The sequence below is a fragment of the Kogia breviceps genome, chromosome 2, assembly GCF_026419965.1.
Source record: "Kogia breviceps isolate mKogBre1 chromosome 2, mKogBre1 haplotype 1, whole genome shotgun sequence".
In the NCBI taxonomy this organism is placed as follows: domain Eukaryota; kingdom Metazoa; phylum Chordata; class Mammalia; order Artiodactyla; family Physeteridae; genus Kogia; species Kogia breviceps.
The window spans coordinates 80,047,942-80,061,727 of record NC_081311.1 but is presented as its reverse complement, the minus strand read 5'-3'; the positions used below and the strand labels follow the sequence as shown (position 1 = coordinate 80,061,727).

The 13,786-nt window shown below is 39.6% G+C and overlaps 1 protein-coding gene across 5 annotated transcripts in view; it reads left to right on the top strand.

Moving 5' to 3' along the window:
- The window catches only part of TBCE (tubulin folding cofactor E), a 124,053-nt gene that overhangs the window by 75,738 nt on the left and 34,529 nt on the right, over positions 1-13,786 (top strand). For all 5 annotated transcript variants that reach the window (XM_067025681.1, XM_067025682.1, XM_059054620.2 and 2 more), the window contains one exon: positions 10,175-10,259. In XM_067025681.1, the coding sequence (XP_066881782.1) occupies positions 10,175-10,259 (85 nt within the window). The remainder of the gene's footprint in view (positions 1-10,174; positions 10,260-13,786) is intronic.

Sequence of the window (13,786 nt, the reverse complement as noted above, 5' to 3'; positions counted from 1 at the left end):
TGATCTCCCCTCCAGTGATGGGGCTTCCCAGGATGCAGGAACCTTTCCTTTTTTTCCAGCTCCCTCCTAGTGGTGCAGGTCCCATCCCACTTCCTCTTTTTTATTTTTTTCCTATCATCTCACCCAGTTATGTGGAGATCTTTCTTGTCCTTTCAGGTGTTTGAGGTCTTCTACTTGTGTTCAGTAGGTGTTTTGTGAGAATTGTTCTGTTTGTAGTTGTATTTTTGATGTATTTGTGGGAGGAGGTGAGTTGCACATCCTGCTACTCTGCCATCTTGATTGGAGCCCTCTCCCCTTAAATTTTAAAAAATTATATGTTATTATAAATCTTTTAAGGACATTCTCAAGCTACAGATTACAGATTAACAGCAAGAGCCTACCTCCAGGAGGCACTGGAATATCCCTAAGACTGCTTAGGGTAGTAGTCTTCATAATTTCAAAGACCCCAAGGGTTTTTGGACTAACCGTGTGGTAAAGTGATTCAAGCTGTTGGAGGATTGAAACTTTGACTTTGTTTCAGCTATGAGCTGTGGACAGTATTTGGAGGCGCTAAGCTGGTACTCTCTCTGAGAGTAATTTTGTGAAGATCAACAGTGAATCAGATTAGCAACATCACTCAATGGAGATGGAAGGTTCTCTGAATTTCTCACTTGGATGACTTGAGTGTAGTCATATATCTTTAAAGAAAACAAAACAAGTGTTAGTTATCTCAGGAGTTGGTCAGTCCAGGAAGTCAGGACAAAAGAATCGCCAAGGCAGAAGTTGGCAGCACCCATCTTAGACTTCGAAGAGGGAAGGCAAAGGGACTGTATCCCTGGCATAGCCCTAGCGTGGAGGTGGATCCAGGAGTTATAGCCAGTGGACTTGAGATGATTCCTATCTCACTGTTAAGGTTACTGACCTTATGAGATAGACAGGTCTAGATACTTTTACCAAACACCATTAAATATTCCCTTTATCGAACTTGTCTACTTTGTATTTCATGCTCACCTAGCAGTCTCCTCGTAGTTATGGTGTGGCTTCTCGTATTAGTATGTTTACAGGAGCAGAATGTATTGATCATATATATGGAGTTATTATTTTTTAAAAAAATAGTCCATTTTTTAGAGCAACTTAGGCTCACAGAAAAAGTGAGCAGAAAGTACAGAGAGTGCCCACATCAGCACAGCCTCTGCACTATCCGCACCCAGCTCCAGAGCAGCACATCTGTTACAGTGGATGAGCCTAAACTGACACATCTCCATCACCCAGAGTCCCTCACTTATATTACAGTTCACTCTTGCTGTTTTACATTCTGTGCGTTTTGACAAGTGTTCAGTGACGTTTGTCCACTATTGTAATATCACATGGAATAGTTCACTGGCTTAGAAATCTCCTGTGCTCTGCTTATTCATTCCTCTCTCCACCCCTAAGCTGTGGTAATCATCAATCTTTTTACTGTCTCCATAGTTTGCCTTTTCCAGAAATTCATATAGTTGGAATCCTACTATATGTAGCCTTTTCACATTGCCTTTTTTCACTTAGTAATATGCATTGAAGTTTCCTCCATGTCTTTTCATGTCTTGATAGCTCATTTCTTTTTAGCAGTAAATAATATTCCATTGTCTAGATGGAATACTTGTCCATGTGTCCAAGTTCTGGCCGTTATGAACAAAGCTTCTGTAAACATCTGTGTGCAGGCTTTTGTGTAGACATAAGTTTCAGCCCGTTTAGGTAAATACCAACGAGTGTGACTGCTGGGCTGTTGGAGTCATTATTTTTAAATCTTGTGATTTCAGTGAGGTTGGGTCTGATTACAACTGGTTTTTCATGTGTCTTGATGTACTGAAAGAGAATGGAGTCCTCACATTAATCAAGAGATTTAGGCTTCTGTGTGACAGTTTTATTTATCATTGTAAATTAATAAACGTATATTCTTGTGTCTGCTTCAATCTTTCGTGCATTTGAATTTGCTAGACTGTGGCTAATCAAGGTCTTATCACCCCTGGCATGTAGAAGGCAGAGCCGGATCTTACACTCTTGGGAGCTAACTGATGAAGAAGTCCTGCCCAGCTACCACCCCTCTCTGCTCTCTCAAATGTACTACACTGATTTCTCTGCTTGCTACTCTGTCTTCAATGCACTGGCTCCTGGGTAATACCTTGCCAAACAATAGTTATTCTTCATCAGAGTTACAGCTCATCGCAACTGAATGCTGGTCTTGCTTTTTCCACCTGTGTTAGCTTGAGTTGTGACTTGTTCTTTGTATTGTGGAAGAATGGCCTTGTGTTCTGCATTTTTCTTGGTAATATCCATCAACTTAACTCATTCTGATGGCTTTTATGATGAATAACATTAACTGTATTTACTTCTTATCTAAAGGCGTTTGTTTGATAAAAAGTGGATTAAGACACAAAAGAATTATGTGTGTGCTAGTACAGGATCTGGTTCTTTTTGGCTATGTTATTTTGGCAGTTGTGACAATAAGAAATAGATATTGGTCTCTGCATCAGGTTCCTGACACAGAGCTCCTAAAACCCATGTAATTTCCTGAGTGTGGGGATGCCAGGAGCCTCTTTCGTTCTCATATTTGGTCTTTGACTTCAGTTCCTGACACAAGAGCTTCTAAGGCCCTTGGAATCTCCAGACTGATGAAATCCCCCTAGATAGCATCAGACTGGGGACTAGTCACCAGAAAGACCACAGCATGATTAGGAGGCTGCAGCTTTCAGTCCCATTCCTATCTTCTGGGGAGGGAAGAGGATTGGAGATAGTAATCAATCATGCCTACGTGATGAAGTCTCCGAAGTCTCCAAGAAAATCCCTAAACTATGTATTTGGAGAGCTTCCAGATTGGTGAGTCCATCTACATGCTGAGAGGGTGGTACCCCAAACTCCACAGGGAGAGACTCCTGCACGCAGGACCGTTCCGGACCTTGCCCTATATACCTCTTCATCTGTCTCCTTTATTATATCCGTTTTAATAAACTGGTAAGCGTAAGTGTTTCCCTGAGTTCTCTGAGCCGTTCTAGCAAATTAGGAATTTTTAGGAAGGAATGTGGAGACCCCTGATTTATAGGCTGTTGGTGAGAAGTACAGGTGACAACCTGGGACTTGAGACTGGCGTCTCAAACGGGGGCAGTCTTGTGGGACTGAGCCCTTAACCTAGGGGTTTGCACTAACTCCAGGCAGCCCGTGTCAGAATTGAGTTGAATTGCAGCACCCCCTCGTGTCTGCCAAGAACTGGAGAATCTCTCGGTGTGGAAAAACCCACACATCTGGTGTCAGAAGTGTTGTGAGATGAGTGGAAGAAACAGAGTTTTCCCTTTAACAAGTCACATATTTTCCCCAAGCTTCAGTTTTTACCTTTAAAATTGAGGTCATGTTTCTCCATGCTTTTAAAAAAAATTTTATTGAAGTATAGTTGATTTACAATGTTGTGTTAATTTCTGCTATACAGTAAAGTGATTCAGTTATACACATATATATTCTTTTTCATATTCTTTTTCATTATGGTTTATCACAGGATATTGAATATAGTTCCCCATATTATACAGTAAGACTTTGTTGTTTATCCATTCTATATATAATAGTTTGCATCTGCTAATCCCAAACTCCCAGTCTTTCCCTACGCCCACTCCCTTGGCAACCACAAGTCTGTTCTCTATGTTTGTCAGTCTGTTTCTGTTTCGTAGATATGTTCATTTGTGTCTTACCAATATTTTAGACTCCACATATAAGTGATATCGTATGGTATTTGTCTTTCTCTGTCTGACTTCTCTTAGTATGGTAATTTCTAGGTCTATCCATGTTGCTGTAAATGGCATTATTTCATTCTTTTTAATGGCTGAGTAATAGCCCATTGTATATATGTACCATATCTTCTTTATCCATTCATCTGTTGATAGACATCTAGGTTGCTTCCATGTCTTAGCTATTGTAAATAGTGCTGCTGTGAACATTGGGGTGCATGTATCTTTTGAAATTATAGTTTTATCTGGGTATATGCTCAGGAGTGGAATTGCTGGATCATAAGGTAACTCTATTTTTAGTTTTTTGAGGAACCTCCATACTGGCTGAACCAATTTACATTCCCACCAACAGTGTAAGAGGGCTCCCTTTTCTCCACACCTGCTCCAGCATTTGTTATTTGTAGACTTTTTAATGATGTCCATTGTGACTGGTGTGAGGTGGTACCTCATTGTAGTTTTGATTTGCATTTCTCTAATAATTAGATGATGAGCATCTTTTTATGTGCCTATTGGCCGTCTGTATGTCTTCTTTTCTCCATGCTTATTAAATAGGGTTCTCTGGAGAAGCAGGATAAAGTTAAAGCTTTTACCATGTTGCAGCCAGTTTGACACAGTTGGGTGCAATCTCTTTTAACACCTTTAATCTTTTTCTCCTGAACTATGTGCTCCTGTGCAACCTCTGGGCAACACTTTTAGCTCTGGCTACTCAGGATTTTTTGAGGTCCTCTAAACAGATTATGAAATCTCACACTGTGCCTTCACCTGGCATACTTTCTCTTCAAGGCTGACCTCAAGTGTTACTACCTCTGTATGTCTTTCCCATAACTACTCCCAGCAATATTAACTTGTCTTCTTATCTGTGCTCCCATAACACCTGAATTTACTTTTACTCCAAGTTTGATCCTTTATATAATGACTGTTAGTTTACACATCTGTCCCTATTAGAAAACTTTAAGATGTTTTGGGGCAGAGAACTGTCTTACTTATTTTCCTGTCCTATTAATTTTTGCTCCTTATTATTTACTTCCTTTTACTTTCTGTAGGTTTAATTAACTTGTTTTTCTCCCCTTAACATTTTGAGACAGATGATTGTTTTCCATCTTCAACCTAATGTGTACATTTAAGTCTGTAAGTTTCTCTCAAAATGCAACTTTTAGCTGCATTCCCCACATTTTGACATGTAGTGTTTTCATTATGATTTGGTTCAAAATATTTTCTAATTGCCATTGTGCTTTCTTTTTTGATGCAAGGTAATTTAGAATGGTATCCTTAATTTCTAAATATATGAGGATTTTCTAATGAATTCTGTTTTATTGACTTCCAGCTGAATTCCACTGTGTTGAGAGAATCTACTCTGATTTCAGTTTTTAAATTTTTATTTTTTATTGTGGTAAAATACACATAACATAAAAGTTACATTTTTCACATTTTTAAGTGTACTGTTCAGTAGCATTAGGTACATTCATATTGTGCCACCACCGTCATCCATCTCCAAAACTGTTTTTATCTTCTCGAACTGAACCTTCATACTCATTAAACAGTAGTTTCTCATTCTCCCCTCCCCCAGTCCCTGGCAACTACGTTCTACTTTCTGTCTCCATGAATTTGATTAGTCTAAGTACCTCATATAGGTGGAATCATACAGCGTTTGTCCTTTTGTGACTGGATGACTTCACTTAGTATAATGTCCTCAGGGTTCATCCATGCTGTAGCATGTGTTAAAATTTCCTTCCTTTTTTTTTTTTTTTTTTTTTTTGTGGTACACAGGCCTCTCACTGTTGTGGCCTCTCCCGTTGCGGAGCACAGGCTCAGCAGCCATGGCTCACAGACCCAGCCGCTCCGTGGCATGTGGGATCTTCCCGGACCGGGGCACGAACCCGTGTCCCCTGCATCGGCAGGCGGATTCTCAACCACTGCGCCACCAGGGAAGCCCTCCTTCCTTTTTAAGGCTGAATAATATTGCATTGTATGTTTATACCACATCAAAAATAATGATATACTTAAGAATTAACCAAGGAGGTAAAAAACTTGTACAATGAAAACTATAATGCACTGCTGAAAGAAATTAAAGAAGACATAAATAGACATCCCATGTTCATGGATTTGAAGAGTTAATATTAAAATGTCAGTACTACCCATAGCAATCTACAGATTCAGTGGCTATCCCTATCAAAATCCCGAGGACAGTTTTTGCAAGCTCGCTTTTAACTAGACTATTTAGTCCATTATGGCTTTATTTAATTGTTGATATTTGGGTTTATGTCTACCATCTAATTACTTTCTAATTTGTCTTGCCTATGCTCTTTTTTTTCTTTCACTGGATTGATTAGTTTAAAATTTCCCTCTATTAATTTGGTATTTATACATTTTTATTATTGAATGGTTACCCTAGAGATTAAAATAAAACATACGTCTTTGAATTATAAAAGCCTAATAAAAATTAGTAATTTTACCTCTTCCTGGACTCATTCAAAGACCTTAGAACTCTTGAACATTAATTCCACCTACCTGCTTCCTTATCCACATGTTGAATATTTTAACCTGTGTATTTTATTTTATTTGAATTTTTAAAAAGATTTATTTTATTTTTGGCTGTGCTGGGTCTTTGTTACTGTGCGTGGGCTTTCTCTAGTTCCGGCGAGTGGGGGCTACTCTTCGTTGCGGTGTGTGGGCTTCATTGCAGTGGCTTCTCTGTTGCGGAACACGGGCTCTAGTTGCACGGGCTTCAATAGTTCTGGCACACGGGCTCAGTAGTTGTGGCTCGCAGTCTCTAGAGCGCAGGCTCAGTAGTTGTGGCACACAGGCTTAGTTGCTCTGCGGCATGTGGGATCTTCCCGGACCAGGGCTCGAACCTGTGTCCCCTGCATTGGCAGGCATATTCTTAACCACTGCACCACCAGGGAAGCCCAATCTATGTGTATTTTATTTTACTTTATTTATTTGTTTTTAAAATACATTTATTTATTTTTTTTTGGCTGCATTGGGTCTTCGTTGCTGCACGCGGGCTTTCTCTAGTTGCGGTGAACGGGGGCTGCTCTTCATTGCGGTGTGCGGGCTTCTCATTGCGGTGGCTTCTCTTGTTGCGGAACATGGGCTCTAGGCGCGTGGGCTTCAGTAGTTGTGGCACACGGGCTCAGTTGCTCCGTGGAATGTGGGATCTTCCTGGACCAGGGCTCGAACCCGTGTCCCCTGCATTGACAGGCGGATTCTTAATCACTGTGTCCCCAGGGAAGTCCTATGTGTATTTTAAACCCGAAGAGATGATATTACTGTTATTTCGTATTTCAGTATTAATTTAGACTTACCCATATATTTACCATTTTGTTGCCCTTCATTCCCCTCTGTATCCTCAGGCTTCCTTCTGGGATAATTTTCTTTTTCTTTGATGATCACCCTTGTCAATATTTCTTTGTTGAAGTTGCCTTTATGTTGCCTTAAAAAAAAATTTTTTTTAAGAGGGAAGAGAGATGGGAACATATGTATATGTATAACTGATTTAAAAATTTTTTTTTAGTTGTGGTTACATATAAAACAAAATTTGCCATTTTACCCATTTTTTCCATTAAAATTTAAAAATTGTTATAAAATATATGTAACATAAAATTTACCATTTTAATCTTTTTATTAAAGTATAGTTGACTTAAAACATTATATTAGTTTCAGGTGTGCAACATAGTGATTTGATATTTTTATCAATTACACACCATTTTAACCTTTTAAAAACAGACTTTGTTTTTTTAGAATAGCTTTAGATTCACAAGAAAGTTGTGTGGAAGGTACAGAGATTTCCCATATACCTCCTGCCCCCACACATGCATAACCTCCCCCATTATCAACATCTCCCATCAGAGTGGTACATTTTTCACCCATTTCTGTTAATGGCCTTTGATGTACAAAAGTGTTTAAATTTTCTGAAGTCCAGTTTATCTGTTTTTTCTTTTGTTGCTTGATCTTTTGGTGCCATATCTAAGAATCCAGTGCCAAATCCATGTTTTACAGATTTATCCTTAAGTTTTATGATTAGAAATAAATCCTCAGAAGTAAAGTTTTCTTCTAAGAGTTTTTTTTTTAATCTATTTTGAGAGTTGGGTGTACAAATTCATTCTTTTGCATGTGGGTATCTAGTTGTCTCAGCACCATTTGTTGAAAAGACTGTCCTTTCCTGTTGAGTTGACTTGACACTTTTGTCAAAAACCAATTGACCATGTATGGGTTTATTTCTGGATTCTCAACTCTACTCCTTTGATCTGAGCCTTATGACAGTACCACACTTTTTTGATTACAGTAGCTTTGTAGCAAGTTTTGAAATTGGAAAGTATAAGTTCTCTGACTTTGTTATTCTTTTTCAAGATTGTTTTGGGTATTCAGGGCCCTTTGCTTGCCTTTATTTTTTTGAAGGGTATTTTCACCAATTACAGTGTTCCAGATTATCAGGGTTTGTTTGTTTGTTTGTTTGTTTTGCAGTACACAGGCCTCTCACTGCTGTGGCCTCTCCTGTTGCGGAGCACAGGCTCCGGACGCACAGGCCCAGCGGCCATGGCTTATGGGCCCAGCCACTCCGTGGCATGTGGGATCCTCCCAGACCGGGGCACGAACCCGTGTCCCCTGCACCAGCAGGCAGACTCTCAACCACTGCGCCACCAGGGAAGCCCTTGTTTGTTTGTTTTTAACTTTTTTTTCCCCCCAGTATTTTGAAGATATTATTCATTTATCTTTCTGGCTTTTACTGTTTCTATGGAGAAGTCAGTTAGCTGTTTCTGGTTGTTTTCCTTTGGAGATAATCTGTTTCCTTTCCCTCACCCCGAGCTGTTTTTAGATTTTTCCCTTTGTCTTTGTTATATGGCAACTGGTGGAGTTTGGTTTTGCTTCGTTTTGTTTTCTTTTTTTGGTGTGTGGTTGTTTTTTGTTTGTCTTGCATTTGTACTGTTTATTGTTCTTAGACCTTCTTAAATGTGTGGCTTAATAGCTTTCTTTAGTTTTGTAATAGTCTGTCATTATTTCTTCAGAGATTGCTCTTTCCACAATCTCTCCCTACTCTCTTTTGGGGACTCCAGTTCTATATACATGGTAGACCTTTTCGTTGTATTCTCTGTGTCTCTTACATGCTAGTCTGTTTTTCATCACTTATTACTGTGCTATGTTCTGTATATATTTTTTTCTGACCTGTTTTTTTAAAAAATTATGTATAATCTATTGTAAAAAAATTATCCATTGAATTATAATTTGAATTATTGAATTTTTCAGTTCTAGAATTTCCATTTAGGGTTTGAAAAAAGTTTAAAAATATTTCTGCTGAAGTTCTCAATTTTATCTTTTGTTTTCCTGAAAATATTAAACATACATAAAACTCTATTATGCAGATGCCCAGTGGATCTACTGCTGTTGACTGTTGTTTTTCTTGGTTTTCCGTCATAGATGCTTATCTTTTTCTATGCTTGGCTGTTTTTGTTTGAGTGCCAGATATTGATTATGAAGAGTTATAATTTGAGCTTTGCAATGGTGTTAGCTTCCTCCAGAGAGGACTGAAGTTAACTGGCAGATGGCGAGGGTCCGTGGCAACCCCAGATCACTTAAACAGATCTGGGAATGAGATTATTTGAAGTTGACCTTCAGTCCCTTCAAGTGCTAGTCTGTTTAGAGTTGGTTCCTTCTTAACTCTTGGAATCAAGGCATTTCAAGCTCCAGTACAAAACCTAGAGAGTTTCTTGCAACCTCCATCTTCCTTGGGAGGCTATAATTTTCATTATTGACCTGTTAGTCCCTCAAAAGCTCTGGCCAAAGCTCTGTTCAGCTTTTTAGCTTTTCAGCCTTTCCTACCAGAATCAGCAGATGCCTTAAGGGGGAAAGTTTGCTTTAAGACTTCGTTTAACTCTGCGTTTCCCTTTTCTCTCAGATTTTGGCCTTGTAATTCTTCAGTGCCTTGTTAGCTCTCTGGTGCTTTGAAAGAGATGTCTTATATACGTGTATATATATATATTAAAATTGTGGTAAGTTATACATAACTAAACTTACCATTTTACCACTTTTAAGTGTATAGTTCAGTGATATTAAGTACAATAACATTGTCATAGTTATCACCACCATCCATCTCCAGGACTCTTTTCATTTTGCAAAACTGAAACTCTATACCCATTAAACAAGAACTCCCCATTCTCCCCTCCCCTTAGCTCCTGGCAACCACCATTCTACTTTCTGTCTGTAAATTTTAGCTACTGTTGTTTGCTGCAGTTGTGTTTTTTGTTGGCTTTTTGAACCAAACTTGCTATTGCATTTGCTGATTCAGTCCTGAGTCTGAGGTTAACTTGTCTTTTCCTAAAGACATTTCTTTCTCCCCCAGTGGTGTCTGTGTGCTATGGTTTCCATTGCAAACTGTATTTGCTTGCAGAAAAATGGAGCATCTCTGTCCTAATTTAATGCTCATTTTGTTTTTCTTGTTCTGCCAGGTCTCTGGTTAGGAGTAGAATGGGACAATCCCGAGAGGGGAAAGCACGATGGAAGCCACGAAGGGACTGTGTATTTTAAATGCAGGTAATTTTCCATTGCGAGTTGGCATGGTTATCTAGGAGAATGTTAAATAGCTGAATAAGGGGGGATGGAGAAGAAGACATGTTTGACTATTAGGGTAGATATAATGTAGAATTTGGTGTATTCTAAAAAGACAATTCTATTTGTAGATTTTTTTTCCTTGTTTTTAAAATTCTTAGTCTTAACCTTGCAAGTGGGGTTGCTTTCTTTGTCCTTTTTTTGTGTTTTTGTTTTGTGACAGCTTTTTAAAAAATTGGATGGCTACAAACATTTCTCATTGATTCATTAACTATTTACTACCCACTGAGTGAATACTAGAAGAGGAATAGCCTAGATATCCAATAAGAAGCAGTTAATTAAGCAAAATACAGAACATCCAAACAGTGGAATGCTAGGCCACTATTTTTAAAAAAGTTCTTGGGCTTCCCTGGTGGTGCAGTGGTTAAGAATCTGCCTACTAATGCAGGGGACATGGGTTCAAGCCCTGGTCTGGGAAGAGCCCACATGCTGTAGAGCAACTAAGCCTGTGTGCCACAACTATTGAGCTTGCGTGCCACAACTGCTGAAGCCTTTGCGCCTAGAGCCCGTGCTCCACACAAGAGAAGCCACTGCAATGAGAAGCCTGCACACCACAACAAAGAGTAGCCCCTGCTCTCCGCAGCTAGAGAAAGCCCGCATGCAGCAACGAAGACCCAACGCAGCCAAAAATAAATAAACAAAATAAATTTATTTAAAAAATAAAATAAAATAAAGCTCTTATCATGAAAAGAATTATACATTATAGTGCATATCTACTAACATTTTTACCTGCTTGATTTCAGAGAAATTATGTGAAGCTCTGAAAAGGATGGAGGGGAATTTCAGGCAGTCTGTCTTTTAAATTTTTGTTGTTGTTTGTTTTCCCTAAGTTTCAGTTTCTCGGAAGAATCTGTTAATATTAAGCTTATCATTCTTTAAATGGGGTACAGTGAACACACTCCTGGCCTGGTAATCAAGAGGCCTTTAGCTTTGCTTTTAACAATCTTTATGACCTTAAATCAGACTAAATTTACTAACCTCTGTCAAAATCAGATAATAGCAAAATAAGTTTCCTAGTCGAGCATTCTGTAGTTTGGGGAAGTCAGGATAGAAGAAGAATTGGCATGTTCGTAGAGGCCAGCAGTGGTGACAGACATGGCATGAGGCCAGCTCAGAATCTGTCAAGAGGTCATGGAGGATGAAGGGAGCAATTTATGTGTTTAGAGAGGTGTGGAAATAGAAATCTCTTAGCCTGGCCTGTTGATCCCTTACCTGCCTGGACCATGACCTCACAAAACCTCCGGTGAGGGAACGTTCCCTGTGGAGCCTGCCCCAGCACCTCCCAAGTCATCCATGGTTACGTGTCCTTCATGGTCTCTGCATATGCTGATATTTTCAGTCTTGGTTACTCTGAGTAGGAAAATGAAGACTTGTGTCAGTCCTGGCAGAGCTGGGATTTGCCCTGAAGTGCTGATGGGCACAGACTTAGTGTTCAGGCTCTTACCCTTGGAATAAGCATTTCCTTGCTTTGTTGTATTTCCTAGTACAGTCATGCCTGAGCATTTACATGTTGAAATACATATTATTATAAATCACTTTTCTTTTGTTTCAGTGAAATGACATTTTGTTGACTTTGAAATCCTGTATGGGTCAGTAATTCCATTTCACATTGTTTTTGGGGGCAATATAAAAGTGAGCATTGGCTCTGTTGTGGTGGAGAACCACTAGTCTAGACTAAAGGAATTACCTTATCCTTTATAGTTGTTAATGCTTATATGGGTATTAGTTCAAACATGGCTTCAACATTGCTATTAGTTCAAACATGGTATAAAGATTATACCAATATCTTAGAATCTCTAAATCAGACAAAACAGAATATACCACATGTATTTGTTGTTAAGCTAATTCAGATCTCTTAGTAACTTCATTGGAGTCTTCTTTTATATTTCACATTTTACTTGGAAAGTCATAATAACGATACGTATTTTACCACAGTACACATTTTTTAATGCTCAGATGCTATTTTCATGAAGCCAAAGCAGTTTAAAGTTGTCAGATCATAAATGTTCCCATCTTATACCTGTGAAATAGGTAAATGGCAAAAAGGTGGTGTACCCATTTTAAGGGAGGAAAATGGGTCAGAAGTTGTCATACTGATAGCAAAATCCGGATCCCACCTCTTCAGAAGCCTGTGTCACTGTCAAGTGGCTGAGCGTGTTACACACAGTGTAACAGGGTAGTTTTGCGCTCCGGCGCACACGTCTTATGAAGGCTAGTCTGCTGGCCGCTGCTGTGTAAGCAGGATATTAGCGTGTGTTGAGTGAGGTGTTTGGTGAGCTGCTTTCTTGAGTCTCCCCAGCGTCCCAGGTTGCTGGGGTGACACCCTGCTGGTCAGGGTTAGGTCCTGCCGCTTGAGGTCAGAACCTGGGGACAGACAGGGTGGTTTTCAAGGCCCGGCTCAGGGCATACATTCTTCCCTGCGTATTTTCCCCCAACCAGTTTAGCTCACATTGATCTCATGAGACTTCTCGGTTTAGAATCGAATAACATTTGCAAAGGTCTAACCTCTGTTTTAACAATGACCTTCAAGGGCTTCCCTGGTGGCGCAGTGGTTGAGAATCCGCCTGCCGATGCAGGGGATACGGGTTCGTGCCCCGGTATGGGAAGATCCCACATGCCGCGGAGCGGCTGGGCCCGTGAGCCATGGCCGCTGAGCCTGCGCGTCCGGAGCCTGTGCCCCGCAACGGGAGAGGCCACAACAGTGAGAGGCCCGCGTACCACAAAAAAAAAAAAAAAAAAAAACAATGACCTTCAAGAAGAATATAAGATGGGCTTTAACCCAGAGAAGAACCGTCTTCACAGTTAGCTTTCAGTGTTTCCGTGTTATCACATTGTTTGTTACTCTGACTCTTTGAGATGGCTATGACAGGTATTGGTGACCAAGTGGGTTATGAGTAGAGCATGAAACACTGGAGTCAAGCTCAAATCCTGGCTATGAATGAACTCCTCTTTAGTGTAGGTCTCTAAAAATGAGGTAATTTTTTTTCTCGAATAGTTGGTGTGACACCGACAGAAGAAATTTAGGTAGTGGACCAGATTACCTTGTAAGGCCCCCATGTTCAGAGGACTTCATGTCACTCTTTAGTTTCAATCTGATCTCTTAAATAACCTAAGGTAAATGTGGCAATTTCCTGGTTATATATTAATTACCCGTAGTTAATATGTGTGACACTGTTGGTTTACAGTAGTAGTGTTACAGGTTTATCCCAGATTTATGCCTGTGAACCAGTTACGTGTCTCTCCTAGGTGCTTCTGTTCTCCATCTCTTGTCTTTTGGGAAGTTGAGAGGTTCAGTTAAGGTGATGAACTTTGAATTTCTCTCTGCCTTATCCCTAGATTTCCAGCGCTTTTCTTTCGACCTAAACTAAAGGGTATACCCTAAACTCTTAGAACTGTGTGGGTCAGTATTTTACCCTCAGGTTTTATTGAAAATATTCCCTTTCTAAGTAATT